At 50.3% G+C, this 15,534-nt stretch overlaps 1 protein-coding gene across 1 annotated transcript; it reads left to right on the top strand.

The window, feature by feature from the left end:
* The first annotated feature begins 36 nt into the window (after window positions 1–36).
* On the top strand, window positions 37–13,657 carry DCTN5 (dynactin subunit 5). The gene is made up of 6 exons (XM_006912521.3): window positions 37–195; window positions 921–989; window positions 4,172–4,290; window positions 6,241–6,352; window positions 9,410–9,512; window positions 12,275–13,657. The coding sequence occupies exons 1-6, from the start codon at window positions 148–150 to the stop codon at window positions 12,370–12,372; spliced, it is 549 nt and encodes a 182-aa protein (XP_006912583.1). The 5' UTR covers window positions 37–147; the 3' UTR covers window positions 12,373–13,657.
* Window positions 13,658–15,534: the final 1,877 nt, after the last annotated feature.

Raw genomic sequence — 15,534 nt, 5'->3', positions numbered from 1 at the left:
GGGCGGGGCCGCCGAGCCGCGGACGAGCCCCGAGGCCTCCTGGGAGCGGAAGTGCGGGGGCCGCCGGAAGTGGTCGTCGTCGCCAACCCGCAGACCCGCTGACAGACTTTGACAGCCGCCGGGGCCGCGGCCAGGGCTTGGGGGGCCATGGAATTGGGCGAGCTGCTCTACAACAAGTCCGAGTACATCGAGACGGTGCGTGTGTCCCGAAGGCGGCCCCCCGCTTTCCAGGCCTGTGTCCCTTGGAGGGCGGTGCCCCCGTCCTGTCCCCAGCCCCACCGCGGCGGGTCCCTGGGCCGTGGATGGGCTTGGATGGATGGTCTGGCTTTGTTATTTTTTTCCTTGCGTGGCCAGTTTAGGCTTTTCTATTCTTTTCTGATTTCCTCGCAAGTTACAACGCCTTCCAGACCGCAGCACAAGCCTCATCCATCTAATATCAATGACAGCTCCAGGCGTTGGGCTTCTAATAACCTATTTTTGAGAACTAACCGTCGCTATTTATCACTATGTGCTAAAGACTGTTAGGTTCTTTATAATCAATATGTGTTGTGTGTAAGTTGCTCAATCAGCGCTGCTACTATTATTTAGTTTTTCACTGAATTCTCATAATTTTATGTTATTGGTAAAGCCGTTATCCTGGGTTCAGGGCTGTAAAACCGAGGTATAGAATTGGGACCTGGATCCCCGTCTCTGATGGCGCTAGGCTGTAGACAGATCCACTACATCCAAATTCTGGGTCCATTCCTTGAATCTCTAGTTTCCTGATCCATCCCTGATTTTTCTATATCCCGGACTCATTCCATTGAAGACTACACCCCATTTCAAGTACTTTTCTCTCCAATATGAGCTTTCCTGATGCAAACCTGCGGCCAAGAACGCACTCAGTTTGCTCACTCTTCTTTGCTGCTGTTTCCTTTCAGGCGTCGGGGAACAAAGTTAGCCGCCAGTCAGTGCTGTGTGGAAGTCAGAACATCGTTCTCAATGGCAAGGTAAGGGGCGAAGCCAGCGCCAGGATGCATACCTTTCCTTTCTTTCCACAAATTATCACATGAGTAAGGCAGATAAAATGTTGTCAGGCCTCCTGTTTATTGCTGCACATTTAAAAAATCATCTTTATTTTTTTTTCATTCTCCAAGTTGGATTTACTGAATACAAAAAAAATTTAATAAAAGAAGGCAACAGAAAGCCTTTTTCCTTTTATGCCAGAAACAAAATACAGTGGTACCCCAAACTGAAATTGCTGTACAGTATCATAGTGTGCCCTAAACTGTTGGACACAAAACATAAATAGGTAACAAAATATTTTAGTGCAGAAACTAAAGTAGTACTAACATAATTATCTGTTTAATGATTTTGTATTAACTGAAACTCTTAAAATTAAGGTAAGAATTTGGAAAGATACTACAATATGAGGCAAATTTGCAAAATGGAATATGGAAGGCTCAGAATCTTGTCTGAATAAATTGAAGTAGATGAGTATAAGCCTGGGACTAATATTAGAACATTTCAGAACCAGAGAAAATATCAAGATATATTTGCACTTGATGACACGGGAGTCTATTTGTTTCCTACCATGTGGAATAACCTCCAGAGGGAAAATAGTTGCTGTAATCAGAAGATCGCAGGTATTTTCAGTAGAGACTCAGTCACTGCCTCCATTAGCCCCTGACATCACGAGATTTAATGGAAGAGATATATAGTTCAGACTTAGGTATGATTAGGAATTATAAACACTGCTTTTGCACAGAATTAGGAAGTTCAATTAACTCCATCTGACTCTTTAATTCCAAAACATTCTCTGTGATTTGGCAGAGATTTTATTTTTATTGTGGTAATACAGCTATGACACAATTTGTTGCTTTAACCATTTTACGTGTGCAGTTCATTGGCTTTAATTATAGTCAGTGTTGTACAACCATCACCACCCTTTCTCCAAAATTCTTCCATTACCCGGACAGAAACTCTGTACTTGTTAAGGAATAATTCTCATTCCCATTTCCCCACAGTTCCTGGTCACCTCAGTCTATCTTCTGTTTCTACGAGTTTGCCTGTTCTAGATATTTTATTTAAGTGGAGTCATACTATATTTGTACTTTTCTTGGTCTGGCTTATTTCACTTGGCATAATGTGTTCAAGATTCATCCATGTAAGATATATCAGAATTATGGGTTTTTTTTTTCCGTGACTGGATGATATTCTGTTGCAGGCATAGATCACACTTTGTCACACTTTGTTTATCCATTCTTCTGTCGGTAGAAGGATGGGTGGTTTCCGCCTTGTGGAGGTTGTGGGCAACACTGTAATGAACGTGGTGCTGCAGTATCTGTTGGAGTCAGTTTTCAGTTCCTTCGGCTATATACCTAGGAGTGGTAATTCTGTGTTTACCTTTGTGACTTTGTAACTGTTTTCCACAAGGGCTGAACCATTTTGCATCCCCACTGCCACGCAGGAGAGTACCAACTTCTCCGAATCCTCCCCAACACTTGTCATTTTCCGTTTTTTGGATGTGGAGATGAAAGGTATCTCATTGCGGTTTTGATTTGCATTTCCTCAATGACTAAGGATAAACATCTATTCATGTGCTTATTGGCCATTTGTATTCTTCCTTGGAGAAATGTCTATTCAGTCCTTTACCCATTTTTAAATTGTATTGTCTTTGTTGCTGACTTGTAGGAGTTCTCTACATGTTCTGGATATTAAATCTTTACGTATGATTGTATATACTTTCTACCATTCTGTAGTTTTTTTACTTTCTTGATAATGTCTTTTGATGAACAAAAGGTTTTAATTTGGATGAAGCCAAATTTATCTATTTTTTCTTTTATCACTCAAGTTTTTGTTGTCATATATAAGCAACCATCGCCAAACCCAAGGTCATGAAGATTTACTCCTATTTTTTCTTTTAGTGCTTTATGGTTTTAGTGCTTATATTTAGGTCATTGTTTCATTTTGAGTTAATTTACATTTATAGTGTGATGTAGAGGTCTTAATTAATTAATTGGAAGTCCAGTTTTCCCAGTACCATTTGTTAAAGAGACTGCTCCTTCCCCATTGAATGGTCTTGGCTCCGTTGTAGAAAATCAGTTGGCCATAGATGTGTGGGTTGATTTGTGGACCCTCAGTTCTGTTCCATTGGTCGTTATGTCTGTTCTTACGTCAGCACTATACTGTTTTGGTTACTGTAGCTTTGTAGTAACTTTTGAGTCCTCCACCTTTGTTCTTTTTCAAGATTAATTTGGTTGTTCAGGCCGTCTGTTTCTTTTTAAAAAGGTGTTTCGTTTGGCAATATTTGGCACATACAAAAGAGTAGTTAACATATATATGTATTGTGAAGCATAAAAATGAAGTCAACACTGTGAACCCAGCACCCAGCTGTGGAGCTGGGACATGATGCGTAGCAATACAGTGCCACCTTCGTGTTCCTCTCCCACCCCTTTCTTTGCCTTGATCCAAGAGGGAACCACCATCCTGAATCTCGTGTCTTATCAATCCTTCCTTTGAAAAAAAGTTTTGTCACGTACTTAGGTATCCCTGGATAATACATGTTTAGCTTTATTTGGTTTTCTATGACTTACTTTTGTTTACACACAATTATAATAATGACAACAAAAAATGTGTATCGCACTATCCATTTTTAAGATTCGTTGTAGTGTGTGCATTTTCACAGCTGTATACAATTCCTGTCAGTGGATAGGAATTTTGTGTCTGATTTTTTGCTATTATGAACAATCCACATGTGTTCCCAGCCCCTGTCCCTTTCAGGATTTTGACATTTCTGTTTTCCTGAGCCCTTATATCAGGTGTCACAGCACCTGCAGGGTTAGATCATATAAGTAAAGATGGGGCATAAAAATGGAGTCGTGGGCTTAGTGGATGGGAGGATGCGTGCCACCCAAGCCAGTCGTTGCCTTGTGAGAATATGGGCCTGTATTTCCCTAATGTCATCTCATCCTCAGTTCACGTTCAGTCCTTCCAGCATCTCAAGATGTTTTTATGGTTGGTTGGTTCAAATCAGCATCCAAACTGGGTCTCCAATCACAAAGTTACCCCATGTGACAGAACACGTGACTCCGTAGGTCCCCGCGTGACTCCCTCTCGGTGTCTCGTCCCCTGCTCCGTTTTGCTGTGCGTCAGCTGTGCCGGCAGCTTTCTGTGTGTGCCTTGTTTACAGACCGTCGTGATGAACGACTGCATTATCCGGGGGGATCTGGCGAATGTCAGGGTTGGACGTCACTGCGTTGTGAAAAGTCGGAGTGTCATAAGGCCACCGTTCAAGAAATTCAGCAAAGGGTATGTAATTGAATTATCTCGTTTCAGCCTTGGGGGGCTGCTGCTCCTGGTGTAGATAACACATGTTTTCCAAGTGTTGGGTCGTGGTATAAGGAACAGGCCTGTGCTGTTGTTTGGGACACTGAACAAGGTTTCACCTTAAGGAACACACCCCTGGTGGTGGTTGTCTTGGTCCAGTTGGTGGTTGGTTGCCAGAGACAGAATCCACTACGACAGCAAAGCAAAGGCGTTCTGATTAAACAGACACATGCATGTTTGATGGAATCTAAGGGTAGAAAAAGGGGCCCAGCTTCACCAGGGCCAAACCCTGGAACTGGGCGGCCGGCCAGAATCAAGCCACCTGTTCTGTCTGTCTGCCACTCCCTGTTTCCGATCGTACTGTCTGTCTGTCTTTCTCTCTGCATTTCCGCTTCCCTCTCCTCTCTCCTGGGTTGGCTGTATTTTCCCCGTTTCCTCCTGGGCCAGCCATGCTGCCTTAGCCCCTTGTTTATAGCACTTCTACATTTAGTTTCCAACAGGTACAACTAGAGGTATTGTGCAGGCATACTCCCACATCTCCCATAGCCATGCTGGCCTCCAGGGGTCCCCTGACATACTGGGCTCGGCGCCGGGAGCCACTGGAGGTCGTTCACAGGGAGGGTACGCTCACTGGGTCCGAGGCTCCTGCAGGGAAACATAAAACCTCGTGGTTTCACAGAGTGACCCATACTCTGCCAGAGGTGTCGACCCTACCTTCTGATAAAGGCGCTGCCGGGCTAGATGCGGTCCAGGAAAAGCACGGTTGTCGGTGGCGGAGGGATGTGTAAAGAATAGCGCACGTGAGAGGTTACATAGAAATAGGAAGCTACAAGGAGCGCCCCTGAACAGAAAGTGGACATGGGCTTCCCCGTGCGTGTTGCTGTGCCAGACTAGGCAACGCACAAAGTTGGGAATGTAATTTGAAACGGAGAACTGGCGGTACTGCCGTAGATCGTGAGGAACTCGAGGACGCCATTGCCACGCAGGGAGCACAGACTACAGACACGAGTGCATCAGGGAAGGTTTAAAGACACCCTAGGTCCGTGGAGGACAGATGGCGTCTCTGACAGAACACTCGTGACGACAGCCAGGGAGCACCCAGCTGCTGTACACGCACCCCAGTCCACATAGCTTCTGTCCACAGTGCTGAAGTCTTCTGTAAACGGGGCCGTGGCACCCTGTCAGCGACATTCGAAGAGTCCTGCACGTCGGGACCATGTCAGAAGTCTGGAGGAGGCCTGCTAACCCCCGCTCGTCCTTCAGGTCTTGGCCTGTGTGCCGCCTTCAGCGAAGCCTCCCCCAGCCTCCAGGCTGCGTGGTCCCTTGTCATGTGCTCACACGACGTGGTCTTCCTCTGCGGCACTTTCACGGTTGCAGCTAATTCCTGTGTAATCATTTGCTTCTCATCCAGTCCTGACTGTGGCCCCCCCGCCAGGGTCGCATCCCATTGGTCGCCGTCACAGCCCCAGGTCCTAGCAGAGCATGTGGCATATCGCAGGCACCCACGGAGAACAGTGAATGTGTACGTTTTCAGAACATCGGGTGCTTGAATCCGTAGCCCATGAACCTGACGTCAGTCCCCTGACACATTCTAGAGCAGATCACTGACACTGATCCGTGAGCGTTTGCAAAGGAGCAGGAAGGAACAAACACTCATTCATTTTGACTTGGCGCCAGTTCTTTTAGCTTTGAAAGTCTCGCCCCTGCTGCCTCGCTGTTTCTTTGCCCATTTCTTGGTCTGATGTTTCTGATTTTGAGCTCGTAGTCCCTTTCCTCTCCCACGTCATAGCCTCTCTATAGCCTGAGGATTCTTTCCTTGCTGGGAACAGTCACTGAGACAGGATGCCGCGGTCCGGATCACAGCCTGCAGTTCCGCGAGTTCCGACCAGGCATTCGGCCTTGACCTCCCTTGTTCATCTTCTCTTCCCGTAGTGTCGCGTTCTTCCCTTTACACATCGGGGACCACGTTTTCATTGAGGAGGATTGTGTGGTCAACGCAGCTCAGATCGGCTCTTACGTCCACGTCGGCAAGAACTGCGTGATTGTGAGTATGGCAGCTCAGCTGGCCCAGTGGCCTCACTTCCTGCCCAGCTCCCGTCCCCCACAGCAGAGGGCCTCTGCTTCTGAGTGCAGGCAGTGTAGTAGCGTCTGGCCTGCTGGATTATTATTGGGTTTGGAGCGTCTTCTAGGCATCGGTAATCACAGCTCATCCTTACCGAACGTCTTCCACATGATGTTGAACCCGACCCTTTGGTTTTTCTCATTTACTCTTCACAGCCGTCGCCCTCACAACCAGGGTGGTGGGTGCCGTTATGACCCTCCCTGCAGAGGACAAGACCGAAGACCTTAGATGTTAGGGGAGTCGACGAGGCTCTGAGGTGGTAGAGCTGGGATTTGCACCGAGGCGGTGCTAATGGCTGTGCTGCGGTCTGGCCTCCCTGTTGCCGTACCCCAGGGAACTCCCAGTCTGGTGGAGTGAGGCGCCAGCTGCCTGCTCTGAGTAAGACTCGGACCCTGAAGTACCCAGAGACTCGCAGCAGACCCGCAGATAGCGCTCCAGGAGCCACAGGGCCACGGTGCTGCGAAAACATTCCAGCCTGACCCGAGGCTCAGTTCTGGGCGGCGGCCGTTCTGCCGGTATCCCCTCAGAGGCCCCGAGTACGTATTCAACACAGAAGGTCTTTGGCTGGGCCCGCCATTGAGGAAGGGGGAGGAAAGTGAAGTCGGTCCCGTCCCCTCACGCCGTTTGACAAGGCTGGCTTTCCACGCCACAGCTGTGTTTTTCTGAGGATTCCCTCAGCAAAGTGGACACACCAGCAGAGCAGCACTCATTCCCAGAGCGGAGAGCCTGCAGGGTTAACACCCATGTGCTGTCCCCGAGCTTGGGGAACTCCGGTCCTGTTGCCTGTGCCTCTTGCCATTGACTCGCGACATCGTCGCTCAGTATTGGTGGTCCTTGGTTCCTGAGCCTTTATAGAGTCCCCAGTCATCTCGGGAGAAAGGTTCTTCCTCAGAGCTAGCAGCCCCATGTCACGGAGATCCTCCCACAGCATCCTGCGTGGCAGCCGGCTTCTCTGGCTGCGTGAAGGCGGACCTGTGAGCCGGAGCTGCCAGGGGCCCGGGCTGCAGGCAGTTGTGGTGGCCCCTGCCGTTGTGCTCCGTGTGCACGTGGGCCATTCGGCCCTGGCAGCACCCCTGCCCTTTGGTTTTACGGCCTGTTTCACAGATGCGGAAGCCAAAGCTCAGGGATGCTAAGCAGGCTGCATCAGGAGGCACAGGTGGCTTAATGGTGCCGCCTGTGGGTCTGGACCTCTCTGTGGAAGATCCTCCAGGAAAGAATAAAGAAGTTTCAGCTTTTAACCTCCTCAGCTATTGCCAATCCATCATGTCTAAGAAGTGCCTACATTTTTTTTTCTGCTGTTAATTTATTGATCAGTTTACCCAGAGCGCTCTGAAACCCAATTGAGATCATATCTCTGAGTGAGCAGACTGGCCAACGAGTGGACAAAGCAGGTACTTACAGGCTGTGTGGCTCTGGTGGCACAGAGAGAAGATGCCCACCGTTCCTTTCCAGGCTGTTGAGTACAGACCCCCGTAGGTGGGTGTGTCATGCCTTGTACAGCACTTCCTGTTTCCTTCTGCTCGGTGCCCCATGTGCTTAGTCTGAATTATTAGGAGGTCAGATGTCGTCTTCGCGTTGATTCGGGCCTCCCCAGGGGGCTGGCGAACTGCTGGAGTTTTGAAGTTGCCAATAGCAGGTAATTCATAGGAGAGAACTTTGCAAGGAGTGAAGAGCTGCCGTCATGACTGACTTCTGATCTGAAGACGTGGCCAGTTACCGCCAAGGCCATTATCCACCCAGCTGAGACAACCTAGTAGTCATTGAAGAGATTCAGACCTTACAGGTATAAGCCTTGTGAAAGCAATCATTTGACGATCTACGTGGGAATTCCCAGAAATACATGTTTGGGTATTTAATGGGAAAATTTGAACACCAACAAATCCAAGTATTTTTCCTCTTCTTTGGTAAAATTTGAGATCGGGACGAGTTAGCATTGTCCTGGGTTTGTTAGGGGTTCCCTGTTCTCAGTCAGGTACACTGTGTCAGGGTGTGTGACCAGAACACATGGAATATAGGCCCTGGGGATGGAAACGCAGCTCAGGTCGGTAGAGAAACGACATTTAGAGCCGAGAGTCGGGAGCACAGCTCCAAACTACACAAGCCTCTTTTCGCCCTTACCTGTGACGCTGCTGACCCCCGACCTTGCCTCAGCGCTGGGGGTGATAGCAGAGCTGAAAGATGGCAGTGGATAAAGCCGAGCTTATGGTTCAGCCCAAACCTGCAGAACACACGGATGGGCTGCCACGGACCACGGGTGTGGGAGCGGGCCCTGATTCCAGGCCCAGTGGCTCTGGGCCTCGGTTGCTGGCATGAAGATCTGTCTCCTTTCCATTTTCCTCTGGGGGGCTCTCAGGCAGAGTCTCCGTCATGGAAGCGAGGTGGCCAGTCCCAGCTTCCACCCTGCACCCCAGAAACTCCATCGAAAAGAGCTTCTTTACCAGTGATCTCAGCAGAAGCTCCGATGCTGAGACTCATCGGACTGATGTGGTGCAGATGCAGACTCCCTCGCCAGTCTCCATGGCCAGCGTGGGGTGGGGCTGGAGCACAGGGCAGACATAGCGCTAGGGGGGTTCCCAAGGAGCGTACAGGAGAGTTCAGGAAAGGACAGTGGATATTGGACAAGCGAAGGAACAGATGTCTGCTAAATTCGATAAAGGAAAAGGAAAATTAAACAGAATCCTTGGAAAACCAAATTTCACATAGTCTGTAATGCCTAAGATAACCTGAACTATCTTGGCATGCAAGCCCTGCCCGAAATGTGTATGCACACGTGCGTGCACACGCACACGCACACCAACTCCTCCTGCTTGGCAGGTCCCATCTGAAGTAGAGAATTGTGGCCACTTCTCTTGTCACTATTCCTGGCTATTATATGACATCGTGAATGGAGAAAGTGTAACATGGCCTTCCACACAGCAGACGAGACGACTTCACTCCCGTTCCCTTATCTACACCCCAGTAACAAGGTTTTAATTTCAGGGGCGCCGGTGCGTGCTGAAAGACTGCTGCAGAATTCTCGACAACACGGTATTACCCCCAGAGACTGTGGTCCCCCCGTTCACCGTCTTCTCAGGCTGCCCAGGTAACCTTGGGTGTTGATTCTTACAACTCCAGTTCATTTTCCTTTACAAAAGTAATGCCTGCAATTTCTGGCTCTGACAGTGCATGTGTGTCTAGCTAACTTAAAACTTCTGTTACAGAGTACCTATGAATACTATCTAAAACACGACAAGTATCTTTTTAAATGCATAACAGGATAAAGAAGTTGTCAAGGGTAGGAAGCAAAGAGGAAGACTAACCAGATGCTGTGACGATGCTTCGGCTGATGCCGTCCCCAGTATAGAGTAGCTCAGGGTTGGACATCGTGCGGGGCTGAGAGAACACCGTGCACCCACACGTGGCACAGACCCCCTCGAAGGGTTACCCTGCAGTAGGTGATGTAGAACAGGCCTGCGCCCGGCACAGGAAGAGCACAGAGAAGCCTGGGCTCTGGGTGGAAAAGAAAGTCTCCGGGTCATTCTGAGCACAGCCTTGCCCTCTGGGTGGCTGGAGTTTGAGCCTATACTTCCCGCCCTGCCCAAGAACGCCCGAGTCACAGGGTTAACAGAACGTGGGCTGAGACCACTGGAGCTGTGGGCCACGTGAGGGCAGCTCACACGTCACTTTTGGACTTTGGCTGGCAGAGTGCCCTTGGGTACAGCCCCTCGTGAGCTCAGAGTCCCCAGTGATACAGCATGTGAGGAAACACTGAAAATCAAAGGAGGACCAAGACCCCACCCCACCCTGGGACAGCTTCTTCACACACCGTTCCACACACTTGCAGTCACGTGATACACTCAGAGGCACGTCCCAGATTCACATGGAGGGTCATACGAAGAGAGAGTCACAGTCTGCGATGCCTACCACTGGGAGGTTTAATTGCTTTTCCAGTTAAAACAAGTCTCGTTACTCAGATCATTGGGTGCGAGGTGTACAGCATCGTCCACTAGGGTTCCCTGGGGAGTAACTGGCCATTCTGCCTTTTCGTGCGCCTCTGCGTTTGCAGAGCGGGGAGAGGCTTATTCAGTAAGTCTCCCCTTCTTGGGTTCCCGCCACGAGAAAGCGTCATTGTTCTTAGCGAGTGTGAGCTTGGATGGTCAGTGTGACCTGAGGCAACAGGTGTATGGCTGGAGGACTCTCTTAATCTTTCTTAAGTTACCGAAGATCCTTAAGTGGACTCACGCTGACCGAACACAGACGGCAGAAGGCAGGGGACCACTGCTATGTGTTTCCAACCCACACAGACACTGGATTTGGAGGTTCTGGTGAAGGATTCACCTTAGAGACCATTGCGTGAGAAAATAGGCGTAGAGAAGATGGGTCGTCCGGGGCGTCAGCCTCTCAGCGAGAGGGCCTTGACTGGCCCTGAGACCCCTCATGTGGAATCCAGTCCTCTTGGCACTGTGAGGACACGCCTCCTGTCCATGTAGTTTCACAAGTGCTCACCATCTAGAGGCTGCTGTTGGCCACGTCCATCTTTAACGGAGAGGCTCTGGGTTGCAGGAAGGCCGGCACGTTTTTGGAGGCCCCATGGCACGCAGCTATGTTAGGGAACGGATCGAAAGGTGCACCATCCAGAAAGAGCCTGGGCTGGGAACCCAAACCTCGGGCCCCGGGAACCAGGCAGGTCATGCGAATGGCTGAATGGCCTATCGTAGCTGTTCAGGAGTGCGAGCCTGGTGTTATGAGCCCTTCTGGTATTGCATGAGAGCTAAAGATCTGAATTTTTAAGCATTGGCTACTGATTTTTAAGGAAGATTAAATACTGTGCAGTCTAAACATGTCTGCAAATCTAACATGGACTACTAGTTTGTAAAAGGTGCCCATGAGAATTTTGTGTTTTTATACCACTTTTTTCTGTTCTTGTTATTTTCTCTACATATGTGTACAAGCAGGTTTGTGTGTGTTTATATACACATGAGTATATAGGTTCGTGTGTTTATACGGATATACGAGACTATACATACATCACAGTTAGGAAACTCGCCTTTTCCTTGCCAGCAGGCAGAGAGTCACCTGGTTCCTTTTAAGGGTTGTGTGTTTTTCGCTGCGTAAGTGTCCCACAGTGTAGCCAGTCGGTGCCCTGGTATAGAAGGTCGTTAGAAATCACACGGCACCTGGTTTTTCACGATTAGACACTGCTGCACTGGCGCTCCTGTCCATGTGTCACGACTGGGCGACATTATCTGTGGAACAAGTCCTTCGAAGCTAAATTGTCAGGTCGCAGGACACGAACTTTTAAAAGCTTTGCCAGGTGCTCCTACGTCGCTCTTGAGAGCATTCGTAAGCGTTATAGTTCTTTAGTTCGCTGGCCCATCTCCGTTGGGTGGTTCTGTTCTGCTCCCGCCATCATGGGCCTGTATCTGGCACGTGCGGGCGTGGCGTTCGGTCTCACTGTGAACAGGGCAGTTTCTTACCTCGGGCACCCACTTAGGCTTGCCTAGCAGGTGCCACAGCAGAGCCCAAGGTGTGGCCCAGTCCTTTCCGGACGCTGTCTGGTGTGGGCAGAGACGCCTTAACCTGCTCAGGCCTCGCAGCGCCATGCCCACCTCTCACCTGGAAGGGGCTTCTCCACCTTGGGAGTGGTGCTCTGTGTCCCCCACACTCAGGCTCACGTCACCTAGGAGACATGGTCAGTGGAAATACTTTGTTGGCACCTAAGATGGACACCTAGCATTCTGGCATTCACCGCTCAAGGGAGGGCTTCGGCAGGGGCCAGAGCCACAGGCCTGCCTGGCTTGTGACCGCAGGAGCCAGAGCTGCAGGCCTGCCTGGCCTTGCAATGACCAGTCTTTCTTTCCCCAGGACTCTTCTCGGGCGAGCTCCCAGAATGTACCCAGGAGCTGATGATCGACGTCACCAAAAGCTACTACCAGAAGTTTCTGCCCTTGACTCAGGTCTGATGTCTCTGCCTCACACCCTGAATTCGCTTGGGCTCTAAGATGAACTCGGGGACAAAGCGAGCCGGTCCGCATTGGCCGAGCTCCGTGTCGTTGACTCTTGCCTTCCTTTGTCATCGTCGTTGGCTTTCTGATTCTTTAGAGTTCTCAGCCCTCCCAGGCCCTGAGCTCTTCAGACTTTCATAATAGAACGTTGGGGTTGTCTCCAAATGCGGTGCTTCAGGTGTCTCTTTTGACAGTCGCGTCATACTGTGATTTGTGGGACAAAGTCATCTGTTCCCAGCTCTCCTTCCCTTGGTCCTGCGGGTGGCTGGGTCCTACCTGAAACAGGCCGCAGAGCAGAGCGCCCTGCCCCACGTGGCGGGCACGCCACTGCCGCGCTACCTACGTCACCCATCCCCTCCCCACTGCCGGCACCACTCACCAGGGTCACGCTCAGCTTCCCGGCCGCTGGCATGTTTGATCAGTTGTCACAGTTGCTCATAATCTTGGAGGGAAAAAATGTGTGTGGCTTTTTAGAGCCCAGCTTCGTTTGGCTACTGAACCTTGAAGGGAGGGGTGGTTAGTATCTCTCCTTTCCCGAGGGACCTTAACTGTCATTTAACCAAGGGAACTCAGAGGAGACTTTGTAGCATTCTGTTTTGTTCTAGGCTTTTGGTGTTTACTGAAAGGGGGGCCCTTAGCACCCAGTTTTATTTTTGCGAAGTCCTAGATTTGAGGTGCCCATGTGGATGGCTGGTCTGGCAGCCTCTCCTTGCCTCAGGAATTTGGGGTCACAGGATGCACCTTGTCTCACTGATTTCACTGAAGACAAAGCGTGACCTTGTTCCCGGGCCCTGAACCAACTGTTGCCCGCCCACATCTGCTGTAACCCTCACCGTCTGGACCGGGTGTCTGCACGTGGGCCCAGTCACGTGTCCACATGGGGGCCTCTTGGAACCATTCTGCGGGCACGGAGCCACGAGCAGCGAGTTGCCAGGGCCACTCGTGCCGTCCTCTGGGGGACAGCATAACCCTTCTTGGCCCGGCTCTGACCTCTTGGCTTAGGAGGAGGACTTAGAAGTGAAGGTCCGAGAAGACTGGCCTTGCTTAGGTCCGAGTCGTCGGTGAGTGGGTGGGTCGGCGCAGTCTTGAAGGCCGAGGTCGAGCAAGAGTGTCTCGACTCAATACCCAGCTGTGGGGTTTGCAGAATCAGCTAACGTAGTTCTCGCCACTCAGTTCAGTTTAAAACTGCTTGGTTTGTCATTGTTTTTTATGTTGTGCATTAAAAGATTGACAAGCGAAATAAGTCATTTTAAGGTGGTCACTCTCCCCTCGGGCACTCAGTCTCGTTCACATGTATGGATGAAAACTAATGTTATTGGTTGAGGCCCTTGCTTAGAATCTGGCCCTGCAACAGTGGGTGCACAGTGGATGTGTGGGAGCTGGTTCCTGAAGGGGCCTGTGCAGGAAGGAGTTAACGCTGAGGGCCTGCAAGAGCGTAACCCTGTAAATGCTGAACTCACTGCTGGGGTGTGCGTGAGTTTGCCGTGAGCAAAGGGGGACGTTTTTAAAGATGGCTTTGTATTTTGTGGCTATTGTATTCGGATATATGATAGTTAATTTAACATGTTTACAATTTCATAAATACTAGAGGGATCATCCCAATCAAAGGAAGATGCAGTAAAATAAAATCAAGACGGTATTGGCGGGAATATAGCTTTCTTGCATTTTGCTACCAGTAAACTAGGATTTAAATTCTTCGGATACTGGAACCAGAACGAGTCTCCGTAACCGGTGATTTCTGCTGTGATCTGTGTCTGTCGGAGCCCCTGCAGAGAGGGAGACAGCATGAAAAGAGAGGCAAGTGCTGTATGGAAATACACATTTGGAATTTGAAAAGCAGTTAAATTGCTAATGAGCCCTTTCTGAAATCAAATGTCTGACCCATATTGGCTGATGAACGCCTAGTCTGGCATGCTATTTTTGAGTGGGTCAGTTCGGACTCTAAGATGGACAAGATACAAAGGAAGCCTGGCTTGTCACTTGGACTTGGTCCATGGCTGGCTGGCACTGCCGGAGGCAAGCAGCTGGCTCATTCGGAATCCCAGATTCACTGATCCTGATTGCCAGGGCCTGACCGGAAGCTAAAAACAGACTGGCTGCCATGTGCTGTCCCAGCCTCATTGCCAGCTGTGCCCCAGACCAGGCCTCGGGAACCACTACAGACTAGGCCCGTCTGAATTATGAAAACAGCATTGCGGATGCTGGCCGGACCAGCTGGGTTACATCAAGAGCCTGCAGCACAGGGCCTGTTCTCCAATGGTACCATCTAAAACCACGCAGCTGGCTGGCTCTCTGCTCAGATGCAGAGGCTGACTGCATCCTGACCGGTGATCCCTGCCAAGCACTGCCAGGCGGGGGAGGCCACATCCCAGGGACCGTGACCACTCCTGCTGCTTTTGACAGATCAGCCTCTGGGCCTCCCTGGGGAACGTCTCACCAACCGGTTTCTGGATTAGACGTACTCGCCACCGTGTGGCGACAGCCAGACACGGCCTCCTCACTTTCACCGTGGTAAGGTAGGCCGGTCACTCAGACCTCGCTGTCTCTAGGAAGGGATGGTCCCCTCTAGGCTGCCCTCTGGGTAAAGGGGTAGGGGCTTATGCAGACCCATTGTGCAGTTTTTGAAAATTTGGGATTTCATCCTCTATTAGTCTGCCAGGACTGCCATCACAGACACAGATGGGGCGCTTAAGCAGCAGAGATGTCTTCTTTCACAGTTGCGGATGTCGGAAGCTGAAATCAAGGTGTGGGCGGGGCTGCTTTCTCCTGACTCTCCCCTTGGCTTGCAGATGGCCGCTCTCAGGCTGTCCTCACGTGGTCACCCCTCTGTGTTGACTGTGTCCTCCTCTCTTTCTATAAGGACATCTGTCATACTGGATCAGGACCACCCTAATGACCACCTTTTTAACCTCAGTTACTTCTCTAAAGGCCCTCGCTTCCGATATAGCCGTGTGCTGAGGCCCGGGGGTGAGGGCTTCAGCATGTGACTTTGGAGAGAGGACAGTTCAGCCCATCGCTCGTCCTGACCAGTTCCTGAGCAGGTCTTACTGGCTGAGCGCTTTTAGGCCTTTTGTGTACTGTCCTTCCAGGTGAGGGGCCTGGAATGGGGCAGAGCGGGCG

The sequence above is a fragment of the Pteropus alecto genome, unplaced genomic scaffold (assembly GCF_000325575.1).
Source record: "Pteropus alecto unplaced genomic scaffold, ASM32557v1 scaffold15, whole genome shotgun sequence".
Classification (NCBI taxonomy): Eukaryota; Metazoa; Chordata; class Mammalia; order Chiroptera; family Pteropodidae; genus Pteropus; species Pteropus alecto.
The sequence above is the reverse complement of the archived record's forward strand: the minus strand, read 5'-3'. Positions and strand labels throughout refer to the sequence as shown.